General features: G+C 31.2%; 1 protein-coding gene across 2 annotated transcripts in view; it reads right to left on the bottom strand.

Annotated features, from left to right (window-relative positions):
* Nucleotides 1-1,738: 1,738 nt before the first annotated feature.
* Nucleotides 1,739-18,289, bottom strand: part of LOC134720698 (engulfment and cell motility protein 1-like) — a 31,650-nt gene continuing 15,099 nt past the window's right edge. For both annotated transcript variants that reach the window (XM_063583142.1, XM_063583143.1), the window contains 11 exons: nucleotides 17,756-17,872; nucleotides 17,162-17,272; nucleotides 16,618-16,725; nucleotides 16,072-16,180; nucleotides 12,638-12,774; nucleotides 11,839-12,008; nucleotides 7,333-7,448; nucleotides 6,771-6,872; nucleotides 5,257-5,324; nucleotides 3,864-3,998; nucleotides 1,739-3,148 (listed from right to left, as the gene is read on the bottom strand). In XM_063583142.1, coding sequence (XP_063439212.1) covers nucleotides 2,993-3,148; nucleotides 3,864-3,998; nucleotides 5,257-5,324; nucleotides 6,771-6,872; nucleotides 7,333-7,448; nucleotides 11,839-12,008; nucleotides 12,638-12,774; nucleotides 16,072-16,180; nucleotides 16,618-16,725; nucleotides 17,162-17,272; nucleotides 17,756-17,872 — 1,329 coding nt within the window. In that variant the 3' untranslated portion in view covers nucleotides 1,739-2,992. The remainder of the gene's footprint in view (nucleotides 3,149-3,863; nucleotides 3,999-5,256; nucleotides 5,325-6,770; nucleotides 6,873-7,332; nucleotides 7,449-11,838; nucleotides 12,009-12,637; nucleotides 12,775-16,071; nucleotides 16,181-16,617; nucleotides 16,726-17,161; nucleotides 17,273-17,755; nucleotides 17,873-18,289) is intronic.

Genomic DNA, 18,289 nt, shown 5'->3' with positions numbered 1-18,289 from the left:
TAAAGCACAACCACTGAATAATTGCCTCATTAGTCAGAATGTGGCATGGTCAAATGCATACCATATACCAAGGTCAGCATTTCTTAAAACATACAACTATAAAATAAAAAAATAAACAAGTTAAACAATGTAACAAGAGTGCAATGCTTAAATGTATCGACTTCTTTACTTATCACTGATATTATGTTGATAGTCCTAAATATAAAGATTTATTACAACTGTCACATAAACTTAACATTAACCAAGAAAACAAAACATAACATTGACCAATGACCAATGAAAATTAGGTCAAGGTCAGATGAACAATACCAGAAAAACATGTACAGCTAACAATTCTTCCATACAAAAAATATAGTTGACCTATTGCTTATAGTTTAAGAAAAAGACCAACACACAACAACTTTACAACAGTGAAATGGGGTCAAGGTCAAATAAAACCTGTGCCACTGACATATATATCAAAATATTTCCATACATCAAATATAGTGACCTATTGCATAGAGTATTAGAAAAAAAGACCAAAACTCAAAAACTTAACTTTGACCACTGATCCATGAAATTAGTTTAAACATATTTATAGTGGATTGGGAAACAAGTTTTGCAACTTATATTAATCCCTTTCCACTTTGCGGGTACGAGTGCAGCCTTGTAGTGCCATTAGTCTGCTCTTTTTTTACATCTACAAGGGTGTCTTTAACGTGCAAGAGTTATGGCTCTCTCTTAACACGGGTCAGCCATTTATGGTCCCCTTCCAACGGACTATCATCATTTCCTCGAGACCATACTCGCAAATGGTGTCAAGGGAGACGGTCACTGTCAAGTGAAAACCTTTGGACGGACATGAGAACCTTACAAGGTACACACATACCAAATATAGTTATCCTATTACTTATAATAAGAGAGAATTTAACATTACAAAAATTCTGAAGTAGTTGCTGAACCATGAAAATGAGATCAATGACATTGGACATGTGACTGATGGAAACTTGGTAACATGACGCATCTTTATACAACATATGAAACATCTAGGTCTTCCACCTTCTAAAATTTAAAGCTTTTTTAAAAGAAGATAGCTCACGCCCCTGCTGGATCACTATCCCTATGTCGAGGTTTCTGCGACTAAAAACTATATCCCCATGTGTAAGACTGCTGTTGGCACATCAAATGTAAATGGTCTGGATTACTTATATTTGGAGCCTTAATTTCTTATTGATTGACTAATTTTTGGTTTTTAAATGCCACTTTCAGGCTAATTCTTGGCAGCCAGTTTGTACTGGTGGAGGGAGCTAGAGTGGCCAGAGAAAAACCCTGACCTTTGATAGGAAAACTGACAATTCTAGTCATGCACAAGTGGTGTTCGAACTCAAAACCACAGTGTTGACTGGCTAGTGATTATAGTAGTAGAACTACTTAGACCTCTTGGCCATGGAGGCCACTATATATTCTTTTTGAGAATGAAACTTAAGTTAATGTCTGTGTCATTTTGGTCTTTTGTGGATAGTTGTCTCATTGGCAATCATACCACATCTTCTTTTTTTATATTAATGTATATATATTTCTTAGTGCTTTAGCATATATATCTATGTTTAATTAGATGCTGATAATGCTGGCCTCATAAAAACATATATCTGGCTCATTAGCAATTTTTACATCAACGACCAGAAAATTCACTAATGGGTGTTGACAATGGTAACATCTGTAAGTTTGTATAAGGGTAGAAACAAACTAACTAGAAACAAACATTTTGTACTTATGTATTGAAACAGTCACTGAATAATATACATAATGTTATGTTCATACACTAATCGTATTTAACAAACAGAGTAAAACATGATAAACAACTTAATAATGTAAATGGTTAGCTTCAAAGAAGATGACAGACTTTGAGAACTGGTTTCAAAAGACAGATCAAATGTACAGTAAAAATATGTTGTGCAGCAAAAATGCATAGAACTATTTTCATGGTATTGTCAACAACATATTCAAAAATAAATTTTGTTAGAGAAATCTATACTAATGACTTCTTGTGACTTCAAATATTAAATTCTTTAACTTGGCAAACTTCCAGGTAATTGGCAATACAAAACCTACTTGTTCAACTACCACTAAGCAGAAACTTTTTTTCATCCACTTACAATTTAGATTATCTAAAAAATAATATATATTGCACAATGAATTATGAAAGTGAATATTAAATTCCCTCATACACAAAATGATATAATGACAATCAGATTTTAGATATAATTGACTTTTCAATAAGACAATGTATATAAAATCTTTTATTAAATGAAATTGCATGGTTATAATAATTTGTTAGTCACTGGTCCCTAATATATATGAAACAAAATATATTTACATGTAAAAAAAAACATAGCACCAATCACAAGTATTTTATGCAGTATAAAAAGCAGCTATATAAATATTTACACTGTAAATATAAATTACTTATCAAAAAGATGTGAGATTACTTTCAAATTGGTAACAAGATTTTTGTTCATTTCAATAAATGTCAAATAAACATAGAATTTGTCACAAAATGTATAGTGGTATGAGATAAGCAACATCAATACTTTAATTAAATAGAAGTGCAACTCTTATGGAAACGCAACAAAATGACCAGAAATCAGTTTGGTTTTCTAGGTCTTCTCAAATAAAAAAGTATGGTTAAAGAGCTGGTATTTTTTTTTAATTCACTATATAAGTAGCAGCATTATCATTCCTTTGGCATTAGACACTTTTTGGTTTTGTTTAATGGAAGACACCAGCAATCAAGGCTGAGAACTGTTGAATTTTGAATATACATGTACCGGCAATCTGAATTTTCCCCTGACAAGCAAGTTTCAGCTTATTTCATTTGAGAGCATAAAATATTTGACATAGATTTACATAAAAAAACAAATTCTTTCTTATGCAAGATCTTTTGGAAGCAGAAGCACTTTTCTCCTGTTAAAAGTATATAAAAGTTATTTTTCTGGTAAAAGAATTGGTTTGACTAAAAGTTTGTATAAACAAAATCAAAGTTATTCGGTTCCGGTGGTATTTGTGGCGGTTCAGAAGGTATTGTTATTCCTTCAATGTCCAGCAGGTGGATCTTTGTCTCCATGTTCAGTAAAAGTTCCAAATCTTTATTTTTCTGACTACTATCCATCTATAAGAAAACAACACACAAGAATCTTTCAACTAATACATAATTATTATGAGAATTAATGAAAACATGTTACATTGAAGTCTGATAATGAAAACATGTTACATTGAAGTCTGATAATGAAAACATGTTACATTGAAGTCTGATAATGAAAACATGTTACATTGAAGTCTGATAATGAAAACATGTTACATTGAAGTATGATAATATTGGATTGAGACACTGTAAAAAAAAATAGCAAGTTCATCAGCTATGTGTTATTTAGAATAAAATACTCAATAAACAAAAAACAAAATATGGTACTTTAGCTAGAGGTATATGTTTTTACCCTGCCAATTTGTGTGCATGTCTCATGCCTTTGTTAGTCTTTTTTGATTTTTGATTATTTAGTTCAATTATATTTTTTGGGAGTTCAGTGTGGTGACATCTATTTTCACTGAACTAATACACACAATTTTAATTTTGGGGCCAGCTGAGGACCACCTCTGGGTGCCATATTTTCTGGCAGCTTTGAAAACCAATTGGTAGCTGTCGGCTATTGTCTACTTTTTTACTGGGTTGTTGTCTCTTTGACATATTCACCATTTCCATTCTCAATTTTAACATCCATGAGACTATATACCTTAAATGCATCATACTAAAATATTTTTTTTATGCAATGATTGAAATTTGGAAATAAAATAACACAAGAGTAACTATTACCATAAACATAACATACCTCATTTCCTAATAATACATTTAAACCATCCACCCACATATCTAATTCTGTCTCATCTTTGGCAACAAAACAAAAATTCTCCGGGTTCTCACTCGAGGAGGGTTGTGGCTGTATAGCAAAGTAAAGGTTGATTGCCTGAAATATAGAATTAACTAATAGTTCATTTGCCAATTACCAATTTGATTCTGTTATTACACACATTTTAAACAAATTACCTCCCTTTGTCAATCATAGACTGGTTCCATACCGGACAAACTTGGCTTTAGCCAATGCAAAGCATGATGAATTGAAAGTGATGTATCGGCGGTTTAACTATTATTTCACAAAATCAAATTTCTGATGTCAAAAGTATTTAGTTAAACAAAAAAAATAATGTTATTAAAAGATTTAAAAACCTTAAATGTGATAAATTATTCACATTACGCACAGGTAGATTTGCTCTTTCCGCTAGCTCTCCATTGTAAATAAAAATTAATGTCCCTCATAAGGGAGACAACTTTTTTAGGGATCTCTAATAACAGGGTCAATTACGGGAATTGGCAAAAAGCCTATTGAGAAATATTAACATGGTAATTTTATAACCAAGCTAGAATATAGTGATTCATAATCGAAACAATCAGTTGATTCATAGTAAAAATATTCTGTCATAAAGCATTTCCATTAAACTTATAGATTACTTTGTATATGTGCTAGTATATTGTATTGATAACCCTAGAAATAATATAAACAATGATATGAAAGTGCACCTCTTATTTTCTTTATTGGTTAATAGATACGGTAGAGGAAGATGAGTGCCAATAAGACAACTCTCCATCCAAGTCACAATTTATGAAAGTAAACCATTATAGGTCAAGGTATGGTCTTCAACACGGAGCCTAGGCTTGTTTGTTTTTGGAAGTTTAAAAATTCAACACACTGTGTTTTCATTTCTATATATAGGATGATTCAATCCTTATGTCATGTTTCATTTCATCAATAAAATATACTTTATCATTTTTGGCTGATTGTACTATAATGACACTAAGATTTAACATGTCATCATATATATTTCTGTAAGTGATCAATTCATACAAATGCTGTTTTTTTTAATGGCCAAGAGATGCATCATTTGATTGTCATGCTTTCATTTGCTGCCCCATAATTTCTGTGTCACTCAATTTATCAACATGCAAAGAAAAGAATGACCAAGTATAATCTGAAAACAAGACTAAAATATTTGTCCCAAAAATAACATAACATGTATTGTATTTATAAACCATTGACACGTTTTGGCCATTGTCCATCTTACGTCTTAGAAAATGGTTTATTACTACAATAATGAAATATATTTTCCCTACTGGAATTTTTGAAACAAGGGCAAAAATAGCAGCAAAAAGAGGTTGAGTTTACTTACACCTTTGGCTTTCTTTGCATGTTGGCAATCCTTTCCCACAAGTACACTCTTCATTTCACTTATTGTCACTGAAAATAATTATAAAATAACTAATTGAAGAATTCAAATAGAGAAAAATATTCAACGGGTGACTGAACAACACATTAATTCATGAATGGGCATAGGGCATGAGTTAATTATCAGTGTTGTTTGGTCATGAGTTGAATATTTTTTTTTTATATTTGAATAATGATAAAATGCGGTATAAGCCAATTTTTTTTATACATATAATACATATGAGTAAATTATCATTTAAATTTATCCAAAACTATCTAAATACGTTATTGTTAATAGTTTAAGCATGTCACTAATTCAGTTAGCTCTGTTCTTTTACGCCAATTTAATAGTGCATTTATTTTTTGGAACGGCAAATGTATGCCTCCACCTAAAGCGCTTCCATCCAAAAGATTTACTGTATTTGTCTTATTAGAATTAAAATAATTCATTGGGGCTTGAATATATCGCGATTTTACCACGGGTTGTCGCTTTAGACTGATATTTTATCCCCTCCCTATCGCTCAGGGTAAAATATTTGTCATACAGGGCAAACCGTGGTAAAATCATGATCTAATAAAGCCCCCATAAATTATTTCTTAATTAATTTCAAAAACTTTCTCCTTTTCTTCTTTTAAAAAAAAAAATATCATATTTCAGACATAAGTGTCACAGGAAATTTTGCTCAAAAGACTTATTTGAAATTCCAGGGAATATTCCAGAGTGTATTTTCACTCAAACATACTATGCCCATTAGATTTTAAGTTATTCATAGGGTCTTAGGGTAAATTAGCATTGTACTTGCTGATTATAAAACTCTTTAAATCACAATTTTATAGCTGATTATCTAATGCTTGGAGAGTCAAAACTTTGGTTGGCTGGCTTGCTTGCTATGTTTGTATAAATGTTTACACAAGCTTTGTAGTTAAGGTTAACATCTTCAAACAATAGTTATAAGCATAGTTGAACCTGTATATATCATATTTAGATTTTATTAGACGTTATTCCAATTACAATTATATAATACAGTGTCTTTGTAAGAATCAGGCAATTTAGGTAAAAATCAAAAACATGAAAAAAAAAAACCAACGAGCTAATCATGCTTTTTAATACTAACCATCATCCTGATTTGAAAATTATTAGTCTTTCGTCTGTGTGTGTCTGGTAATATCAAATAACTTGGTTAGAAAATTGGTTAGAATGATAGCAAATTACAGAGTTATCTCCCCTTATTCGTTAATTTCGAGTGCATTTCAACCTAATTGTATCTTCTATTACCAGAACAGAAAATGGAAATGAGTGTTATTTTTGTGCATAACTACATATTGTGAACTGAAATCAATGTCAAATTTGGTGTTTTTTTTTGGTCATGTTTTCATCACTGCCTGATTCTTAGGCAGACTGGCACTATACAAACAAAGCACACAAGTTAACCAAAGTCTTGCTTTCATGCATTGGTAAATTAGCTCAAAAACACTTACATTTATTGGTGAGATCATCCAGTGCCACTTCACTATTCTCTGAACAGTCAGCATACAGGAATGATTTAGAGTTAGGTGCTAGTCTCCAAAACCAATACTTATCTGGAATTATATAATTCGTTAAAAAAAGAATTAATATATGAGATTTATTTGTACCAGCTTGTTGAGATCAGGATAAAAAAACAAGCTTTCCATGCTTTTCTACTCTTTTTAGCAAGTATCAATCAATTTTATGTTAGCAACACTGTACATGCATCAGAAATCTTCATCTAATGTAATTTTAATACTTTCATCTTATGTAACCTTAATACTTTCATCTGATGTAACCTTTACACTTTCATCTAATGTAACCTTAATACTCTCATCTAATGTAACCTTAATACTTTCATCTAATGTAACCTTAATACTTTCATCTAATGTAACCTTAACACTTTCATCTAATGTAACCTTAATACCTTCATCTAATGTAAACTAATCATAATCATTTAATATAAAACAAAATACCTTCCGTTAATGTTAAAAAATACTATCATCTTATGCAAAATAAATATCTTCAGCTTACCTCTGATTTTTCCTTTGTAGTTAAATTTTTGAAAATTTGTTCCTTCCATGAGAAAATTAATTCTTTGCTGTTTGATTAAGTTTAACATGTCTGGTGTAATGTGTTGTCTCAGTTCACTGAAATAGAAAGATATCTCATTGAACAATACACATGAAAAGATACAGTTTTCACATTTGTAATGTTATAAAAAAAGAATTTAACTCGGAGGGGACACTTCCTATACACATGAAAGGACGTGTCGCTGGAATAGATAATTTTCAAGCTTATATGTGAATAGGTCGGAAAATCTATCTGAAATATATGATAAGGTCAATAAAGTTTGAAAAACTTTTTCGTCTTTCATCTTTGTTACTGTTTCCAGCTTCTTATCAACTATTTTTTTTCTCTTTTGACACTTTTGTATTCCACACTGATAACATGTAACAATCAAAGAGCTGAAAGCTCTGAAGAAAAATGACGCCACTGTCTCTAATATTGGGATAGTTTTTATGCAAGTCTTGATTTTCACATACCGTAATTAGTTTAACAATGCAACATGTCTTGTAAGCATATAATTGATATTCGTATATGTGTGTGTGTGAAGTGAAGGTGCCAACTGGCTGGGTTTTTTTTTAAGACAAATGAATAGGTCAAGACTACCTGAATTGTACAAATAAATACCGTAGAAAGGCTTCTATATTTCTCACTGGTACATAGGCTGAATACGGGTCCGTTCGCGCCCATTCACGTTTGCGCCAACTCATGTTCGCCCCCTTTCACTTTCACACCCTACATGTTCGCAACTAATCTTAATTGGTTTTGTGTTTAATAACTCTGTAAGCAAGTGTTTTCTTATAAGTATAATTGTTGTCATTGTCTCAAAATAAAGTGAGACAGCATTTTTTTTTTTGTGTTGAATAAATCTTAATCATGTTTTGGATAGCGTATTGTTAAAGATAATAATAATCCTTTCTAAATAAAGTGGTACTTTGTCAACGTTTTATTTAGCGTTGAATAACTCTTAATCATGTTTTGGTTAGTGTATTGCTATACTTTGTTTCATTGACCTCTTTCATAATGAAGTGAGATTCTGACTATTTATTTTTCTGTGTGTTGAATAAATTTTATCATGTTTTGGTTATAAAAGTGGATTGCTATATTTTGGTTCCTATATTTTATTGTTTCGTTGTTTCAGATCAAAGGGCTTAAAAACAATTATCTTTTGTGTTTTTCCTTTAAAATCTTCAATGTTTTACTCATACCAAGCTATAAATACATTCAGAATTTACACCAAAGCAATTTAAAACAACAATCATGATTTTCCAATTATTCAACTTGAATTTGAATTAAAATTGGGCGTAGAGTGAGTAGAGTGCGAACGGACCTTGGGTGTGAACGTGCGAGGTGCGAAAGTGTATTGGGCGCAAACAGACCTGATACCACATAGTCTGAACCCCCTTCTCCCACAAAATATGAAGTAAATTAAAAACAAATTGTTCAGAGAACAATTGAAGTCTTTCCACTAGAAAAGATCTATTTTTATATTGAAATATGAAAAATCAGTTTAAAATGTTAGTTCCTATGGCTTTATGACGTCCTATTAACCTCTGACCTTGACCTCAATTTCAAGGTCACAAACCATGGACCGTGAATCAAAATATCCTAGGTCTTTAATATGTTTGGTTAATGAGTACTACCACTTGAGGCGTAATTTTAAATGTAAGATGGACAAAAACTCCCTTTTATTGTATGCGCAGCCTTTCAACCAAAATATACAAGTAAGGACATGTCGCAACTAATAATTTATGAAAAATTATTTGTCAAAATGTCATACAGTATTTGAAAAGAAGTGAAAATAAGCCAAAATCAAAATTTATAATATGACCTTGACCTTTGACATTGACCTCATTTTCATTTTTAGTACCAATGACCTCATGAAGACCCTAGGTCTCTATCAGTTATGGTTTACCAGTTGAAAATGCATATCGCTTGAATCAAATGAAAAAGGGGGAATAACTCTCATATGGAGTCCCCATAGAGCTATGGTTCAAACGAATATTCTTATCCTAAATATATAACGAGCAATTTGATAAAATAAAATCTTTTACGGTTACGAAGGAAGGGTGGCCACAAGAAAAACAGTGTTTGGGGAGATAACTCTTACAACGTAATGTATTTTGTTATAATTACATTTGATATATGTTTCATTATAATACTTTATTCTGATTGGCTAACTGCACATCACATGTTATTCCTCAAGCAATTGCATCACTCAATAAAACTTTTCATTCATGATAACACGTGGTCCCACAATAAAGTGCACAGATGAATTGAATAAAAAAGTTATAAAATTCGTGTTTTCATGATCCTAGCTAAAAAAAGTAATTATAAGTATTGAATGTTTCTTTTTGTAACCTCATAGGGTTGCAAAAGCGTTGACCGTGTGCACATTTTTAGAATGAAGCGCTTACGCTTACGCGCTTCATACAAAAAGTACTTCGGTCAACGCTTTTACACCTCAATGAATTTACAAAAAAAAGCATTCAATACTTAAATGCAGTTGTAAATTTTTAAAGCAAAAAGAGTTAATACTAACTTTCACTTTTTTGGATGTTCATGTACATTTTGTATGTATTTATTTTTCTCAACTACATGAATTTTTTGGTGTATTTTTAATGATATATATGAGTAGTCCAAATAATTATTACGTCTGGCAAGGCTTTTTAAATTTTATTCTGGGACACCTTCCTATGACCACAAGGCTATGTTAATTTTTTTCTGGGACGCCTTCTTAGGAAGCCTTCCTACGAACGTCTTAAAGGAAGGCGTCCCAGAAAAAAATAAAATAGCCTTGTCAGACTTCATTATTATTTGGACTAATACATGAGATATTGGATATTTTTATGCATTATTTAACCAGTTGAGTCTTTTACAGGATAGTTTGTTTAATGCTGTTTAAACATTACTGAAAAAAAAACCACCTTAAATTTGCTAATTATTTGGCATGAAAGTTTGATTTATTGAAAGGGACTCATAGTTTTCCATTTAATTTTAATAATTGTCTAATGGTTAAAACAATAGCTTTGTTGTTTACTTGTATACACAACAACATATTCACTTTGGTTTCGTTGTTTACCTTATATTCACTATGTACTTGGTAACAGTTATTAATTAATTGAATAGAAAATATTATAATAAATATTATTGGAAGCCGAATTGACGTCAAATAGATGCCAATTTAACCAGGTGCCGACTTGACTTGTACGTTTCAATTCCTCTGCGATCGTTTGCAGTATTTTCTTGAGAAAACCTATTTTCCATCATCAAAGAGAAGAAGAAACTGCTTGAAATGATTCCCGAACGCTTCGTGATTGTTAAAATAAGTTTAATTCACTCAAAAAACAATTTTAAAACTTGCGATGTTTAAACAGGAAGTTTTAAAAGCACGTGTAAAAGAAGAAATTAACCGGTGAGAGTGGAAATCCGTACATAACATATATCACTTTAGTACGACTTTTAAAGCAAAACAGTTTCATCCTTTTGTAAAACAGTCTTTAATATACCTATCACATAAATGTTTGAAGGGTCTTAAGCTTATTCAAACCATATAAGTCGGTATGAAACAACAAAACGGAATGATAATAACCGATTACGTTTTGTAGTTTACAAAATTCTGGACTGGTTCCTGTCAAACTACAACACTTTGTTCGACTGTAGTGGAATACAAACAGAAACCAGTTAGTTTGTAAACTGGTTCCTGGCTGATTACTACACAATGCTCATGCATAATGATAACACAAGCACATTCCAGTTTGTATTGAAATTAGTAAATAAGAAACCAAGCGCGGTAGGCAAAGAAATCAGGTCGGCAGTTATGGAACAATGACTGCGTCATTTTCCAAAAATAATATGGGAAAAGGTAACAATTTTACCTACGCAATATATGAAATGGTTTACAAAATCAAAATCTGAATTATTATTTTAACATCAGGACCTAAAAAATGTTTCATGTTAAATTCAAGACAGCGATCAAATTGTTTTTTCAATAAATTATATGACCTTTCCCTATTTCAAAAAAGATAACCCAAAAGAAAGTAGTCCCTTTCAAAACACAGCCTTCATGGTTCCAATCCAACCAGTCTATATTTAAAAAAGATTACATGAAATAATAGTGGTTCTTTTTCCACTATCGTTAGACAGCTTTGCTAATGCGGCTCCAAATATTTATCCCATGTACCGAAAAAGATGATAATGGTGATGATGATTGTTGATGTTTAATGCCACTTTTAGGACTATCAGCTTTACTGTGGCTGTTAGTTTATGTTATTGGAGGTGGCCATGATGCCTAAATATTCCATGTCGAGATATTGACATTCTTAGGCAATTATGATTGGAGTCCCATGCACCTGCTAAGTGCCAGATGTGAAATCACAATCTCAGTGTTGACAGGCTAGAGATATAATAGATGAACTATTCAGACCACCCTGCCACTGTGGCCACACATAGAATAAAAGTTTTAGAACTAACATAATTGGTTTAGCCTGCGATTCCCAGTCTTCCTTTTTCTGTCTATCTTCTGCCCAGAGTTTCAGGATGTCTTGGTAAGTAAGTCCCTGAAGTTTAGTTTTCAACACTTCAAATGACCTTGGTTGTACTTGTAATGCTCTAGTTATTTGTTCTTTTACTACACCAAGCACCTATAAATATAAAAATATTAGAACATGTCTAATCTTTCGCAGTAGGCATTTTATCAAAATATCTTCCCAATGCAAACATGAATACAAGATCATGAAATAGGAATAATGAATACAAGGTCATGAAATTAAAATAATGAATACAAGGTCATGAAATTAGAATAATGAATACAAGGTCATGAAATTAGAATAATGAATACAAGGTCATGAAATAGGAATAATGAATACAAGGTCATGAAATAGGAATAATCAAGAAGATTAAAATGTCCAATTTTATTCCAAAACCATGAACAATATCCAATGTGAAAATAACCCAATATATGGTACTCAGGGTGGGATTGTAATTTGAAAGGTTATATAAATAGTAATAACTCTTGTACAAAAAGTATTTAGCATGCCTGAGTAAACATCTTCTTCGATTGTATTATAAAATATTCATTGAATACTAACAAAGTTAGAGATTCACCTATGAGGTATAAGGTCAATTACAACTAGAACATTTTCAATCAAATGCTTACAAAAAAAAACCAAAAAGGATACAAATGTTATGGGAAAATCATTTTAAAAAACATTATAAAAAACAAAATTAGTTCACTATTATAAATATGTAAACTTGATCAAGCTTTATCTACCTTAGGAAAATCTTCCTCTGAGGCTCTCATTTCTCTCCAGGTTTTATTAAGAAGCTGTATACATATACAAAATAATTTCTCAAATGGTTTGTCATCATTGAAAAACATTGGGTAATATGTTTTCCCATCGTCAGAAGCTATAAAAAATAAAGTGTCAAATATTTCACTAATAGATATAACACATGTTCCTATTAAAAAAATACATTGTACCAAGGGACAGGAATTTGAAAATGCAGTAACAACTTTAAAAAGAGGCAAATATATAAAGTTTCACTAGCATTTCTATTGTTCTTCACACCTATATAGTGTATGATTTCAAAGTGCCTTTCCTAATTCCTAGGTATGTTCTCAAGGAATAGCCATAGCAAGATTTACAAACAAGGTCATTCAAAGTATACCCCACTATTTATTAGACAATGGCAAATTATTCCATGCTCAGTGCTCATGTATAAGGCCCTTGTTGAAATCCTCATCCTTTGTGTCTGGTAGACAGTTGTTTTTTGTGGATAGTTGTCTCATTGGCGATCTTTTGTGGATAGTTGTCTCATTGGAAATTTTTGGTGGATAGTTGTCTCATTAGCAATCTTTTATGGAAAGTTGTCTCATTAGCAATCTTTTGTGGATAGTTGTCTCATTGGCAATCTTTTGTGGATAGTTGTTTCATTGGCAATCATACCACATCTTCTTTTTTATATATTCTATTGGTAATCAGACTGCATTTCTTTAATATATTCATGTAATAAAATTTTAAAGTTGTGATGTCATACAGATAGTGAATACCTAGATCTGATAATTGATACAATAGTTTAATTCAATATTATAAAGTTTTTGATCAAATACTAAATCATTCTTTTATACAAGACGAGACCTTAAACCTATTTACCCCAAAAATGTATGCTTATTCCCCTTTCCTACAGCTTCAATATGTAAAACGTAATATCAATCAAGACACAAATCATCAAGAAACATTTTTTTGGGGACAAATATACTAATATATAAAGGAATCACAATTTGCTTTTGAAATTTTAAGTGAACCATAAAAAATTTGAAATTTTAAGTGAACCATAAAAAAAATTTGAATTTTTAAGTGAACCATAAAAAATATATCATATGACTGCTATGTATAAAACAGTCAGATTCCACAATAATTATTATTAGACGACTTACGACACGTGGTTCTCCTATTTTGAGTATATCACACAGAACTCTAGTTAACATTATACTGGAATGTATAAAAGGACTTACGTGGTTCTCCTATTTTGAGTATATCACAGAGAACTCTAGTTAACATTATACTGGAACGTATAAAAGGACTTATGTGGTTTTCCTATTTTGAGTATATCACACAGAACTCTAGTTAACATTATACTGGAATGTATAAAAGGACTTACGTGGTTTTCCTATTTTGAGTATATCACACAGAACTCTAGTTAACATTATACTGGAACGTATAAAAGGACTTACGTGGTTCTCCTATTTTGAGTATATCACAGAGAACTCTAGTTAACATTATACTGGAATGTATAAAAGGACTTATGTGGTTCTCCTATTTTGAGTAAATAACACAGAACTCTAGTTAACATTATACTGGAACGTATAAAGGACTTACATGGTTCTCCTATTTTGAGTATATCACACAGAACTCTAGTTAACATTATACTGGAACGTATAAAAGGACTTATGTGGTTCTCCTATTTTGAGTCTATCACACAGAACTCTAGTTAACATTATACTGGAACGTATAAAAGGACTTATGTGGTTCTCCTATTTTGAGTATATCACAGAGAACTCTAGTTAACATTATACTGGAACGTATAAAAGGACTTACGTGGTTCTCCTATTTTGAGTATATCACACAGAACTCTAGTTAACATTATACTGGAACGTATAAAAGGACTTACGTGGTTTTCCTATTTTGAGTATATCACACAGAACTCTAGTTAACATTATACTGGAACGTATAAAAGGACTTACGTGGTTCTCCTATTTTGAGTATATCACACAGAACTCTAGTTAACATTATACTGGAACGTATAAAAGGACTTACATGGTTCTCCTATTTTGAGTATATCACACAGAACTCTAGTTAACATTATACTGGAACGTATAAAAGGACTTATGTGGTTCTCCTATTTTGAGTATATCACAGAGAACTCTAGTTAACATTATACTGGAACGTATAAAAGGACTTACGTGGTTCTCCTATTTTGAGTATATCACACAGAACTCTAGTTAACATTATACTGGAACGTATAAAAGGACTTACGTGGTTCTCCTATTTTGAGTATATCACACAGAACTCTAGTTAACATTATACTGGAACGTATAAAAGGACTTACGTGGTTCTCCTATTTTGAGTATATCACACAGAACTCTAGTTAACATTATACTGGAACGTATAAAAGGACTTATGTGGTTCTCCTATTTTGAGTATATCACAGAGAACTCTAGTTAACATTATACTGGAACGTATAAAAGGACTTACGTGGTTCTCCTATTTTGAGTATATCACACAGAACTCTAGTTAACATTATACTGGAACGTATAAAAGGACTTACGTGGTTTTCCTATTTTGAGTATATCACACAGAACTCTAGTTAACATTATACTGGAACGTATAAAAGGACTTACGTGGTTCTCCTATTTTGAGTATATCACACAGAACTCTAGTTAACATTATACTGGAACGTATAAAAGGACTTACATGGTTCTCCTATTTTGAGTATATCACACAGAACTCTAGTTAACATTATACTGGCATGTATAAAAGGACTTACGTGGTTCTCCTATTTTGAGTATATCACACAGAACTCTAGTTAACATTATACTGGAACGTATAAAAGGACTTACGTGGTTTTCCTATTTTGAGTATATCACACAGAACTCTAGTTAACATTATACTGGAACGTATAAAAGGACTTACGTGGTTCTCCTATTTTGAGTATATCACACAGAACTCTAGTTAACATTATACTGGAACGTATAAAAGGACTTACGTGGTTCTCCTATTTTGAGTATATCACACAGAACTCTAGTTAACATTATACTGGAACGTATAAAAGGACTTACGTGGTTCTCCTATTTTGAGTATATCACACAGAACTCTAGTTAACATTATACTGGAACGTATAAAAGGACTTACGTGGTTCTCCTATTTTGAGTATATCACACAGAACTCTAGTTAACATTATACTGGAACGTATAAAAGGACTTACGTGGTTCTCCTATTTTGAGTAAATAACACAGAACTCTAGTTAACATTATACTGGCATGTATAAAAGGACTTACGTGGTTCTCCTATTTTGAGTATATCACACAGAACTCTAGTTAACATTATACTGGAACGTATAAAAGGACTTATGTGGTTCTCCTATTTTGAGTATATCACACAGAACTCTAGTTAACATTATACTGGCATGTATAAAAGGACTTACGTGGTTCTCCTATTTTGAGTATATCACACAGAACTCTAGTTAACATTATACTGGAACGTATAAAAGGACAATCATGTTTATCTTCTCTACAAGAATTTTCTAACACCACCTACAAATCAGATTATACCTGTATTATGGATTAAAGAGCTTTTTCTGGACTAATATTTATCCTTAAATAACTATTTCACTATATATATATGAAATAAAATTCTCATTTAACTTTCTCACCAATAAAGTATGACTTTTCCACAAATGTAAGTTAGTGAAACCTGGTTCAATCTAGGAACTCAGCAAAGATATTCATATTTCTAACATACAAAGAAATACCATGATTTAATTTCTTTTTACACAATAAAAGCACTTTAAGTAACCTCAGGGTTATTTGTGTCATGAATTAATTACAATACACAAAATTCCCCTTTTTCTTCAAGTCTTATGAATTAAACATGTTAGAGGTTAATAACCCCCATAAAATGCAGTTTGTTGCTACCCCGTTTAAATTACTTACAAATGCATGTATGTGAGGAAAGAACATGAGATTATTACCTTTATATAATTTTCTGACTGGTTTTGAGCAAAATAGTGAACATTGTCTAATGCCAGGATTCCTGGGGGAGTGTGTCTAACAAAATCCTGTGCTGGATGGGAGGAGTCCTGTAAAATAATTTAGACATTTCTTAATATCTTTCTGTAATAAGTGTATTTTATAATGTCTCTTCATAACTTTACTGTTAATTCAGAAATTCTTGCTATATTTTTATCAATATGAAAAAAAAATGCATCATAATTTCAGTAGCAATTTTCCTTCATATATATTTGTCAATTGCATAATTTAGCTTTCACATTTTTGCCAGACATGCCAGAGTATTTACAATAATAAATTCACACATTCTCTGAATTTACAGTACTAAAAATATCAACCAGTTGAACATTATCATTAACTGATTCTATAACCACATAATCTGAAAAAAATTGTCTTTCAAATAAAGAATAAAAAAAAATCTTAATATCAAAATGTGTATATTTCAAACTGATAATTTACAATATAATTTGAATTGAGTGCAGTTTTTTTAAGTTAATCATAATTTACCTCAAATCCCAATTTCTTATAGACATTAGATTTTCTATTTCCTAGTTGATTAGAATCAGCTTCTATATCCAGCACAGGTTTTCTCAGTGTTTCAATAATTGATGTTACGTTCTGGAATAAAATACACATACATATAAAAAAGAAGATGTGGTATGGTTTTAGTCTTTAGTTTTCTATGTTGTGTTTTGTGTACTTTTGTTTGTATATTGGTGTTTTTCTTTTTTAACCATAGTGTTGTCTGTTGTTTATTTTTGACATATGACTTTAAATGTACCTCTTTTACCTCTGCTCCACTTTTCCTAAAGACTATTTGTAATTTGTTGAACATCCACTTGATACTTGAAATTTTAAAGAAAATCCAAGTTGGTCATGTAATGGGTCTTGCCTTATTCTTAGGTGGAACAGTACTAAAATTCATGGTTCCCCTGTGTATCGAACAAATAAATATGAAAACGTGAAGTCAAAACTTCTTTTCCTACTTTCTGTTTTCACTTCATTATCATATAGTCCTCACACCTTCAAGATCAAAAACCATTGTTAATGTTTGACTATGTCATGCCTTCTCCTTGCTATCAAATAAACCTGGAGATTTACCTGTGAATTAGGATCAGCCGCTGTCAACATTTTTTCCTCATACATATTTAATAACAATGTCTGTAGTTTATACAACTGGTGAGCCATCTCAGATCCAAGTTTACCTCCAAACACAGACTGAAAAATATTGGTCAGAAAAGGAATCAACTAGGAGTTACTTTTAGGAGAAAGAGGTGGAGGTGTTTCAATGAATTAAAATAATAACTATTCAATTTATCTAATTTTTAAATCAAAGATATGAAAACAAAAGGTGTTCTTTGTTATTGTATTTTCATATTATATTATGAATTAGAACTGCAAAAATTTATGATCTGGTGAAAAAAGGTCATCTGGTGGGAGTGGTGACATATCTCATTTTAAAATTTATCAAATAATATTTTTTCCATATCATCATTTCATGGCAGGGATGACTGACCTTGACATGACCTGGCATTAATAAAAACATTCAAGTTTTCCTTTTTCTATATCAGCAGAAATATAGTATGGTGACAGAAATACATAATAATTACAAACAAGCATTTAACAAAAAGGCTA

The sequence above is a fragment of the Mytilus trossulus genome, chromosome 6, assembly GCF_036588685.1.
Source record: "Mytilus trossulus isolate FHL-02 chromosome 6, PNRI_Mtr1.1.1.hap1, whole genome shotgun sequence".
NCBI lineage: Eukaryota > Metazoa > Mollusca > Bivalvia > Mytilida > Mytilidae > Mytilus > Mytilus trossulus.
The sequence above is the reverse complement of the archived record's forward strand: the minus strand, read 5'-3'. Positions and strand labels throughout refer to the sequence as shown.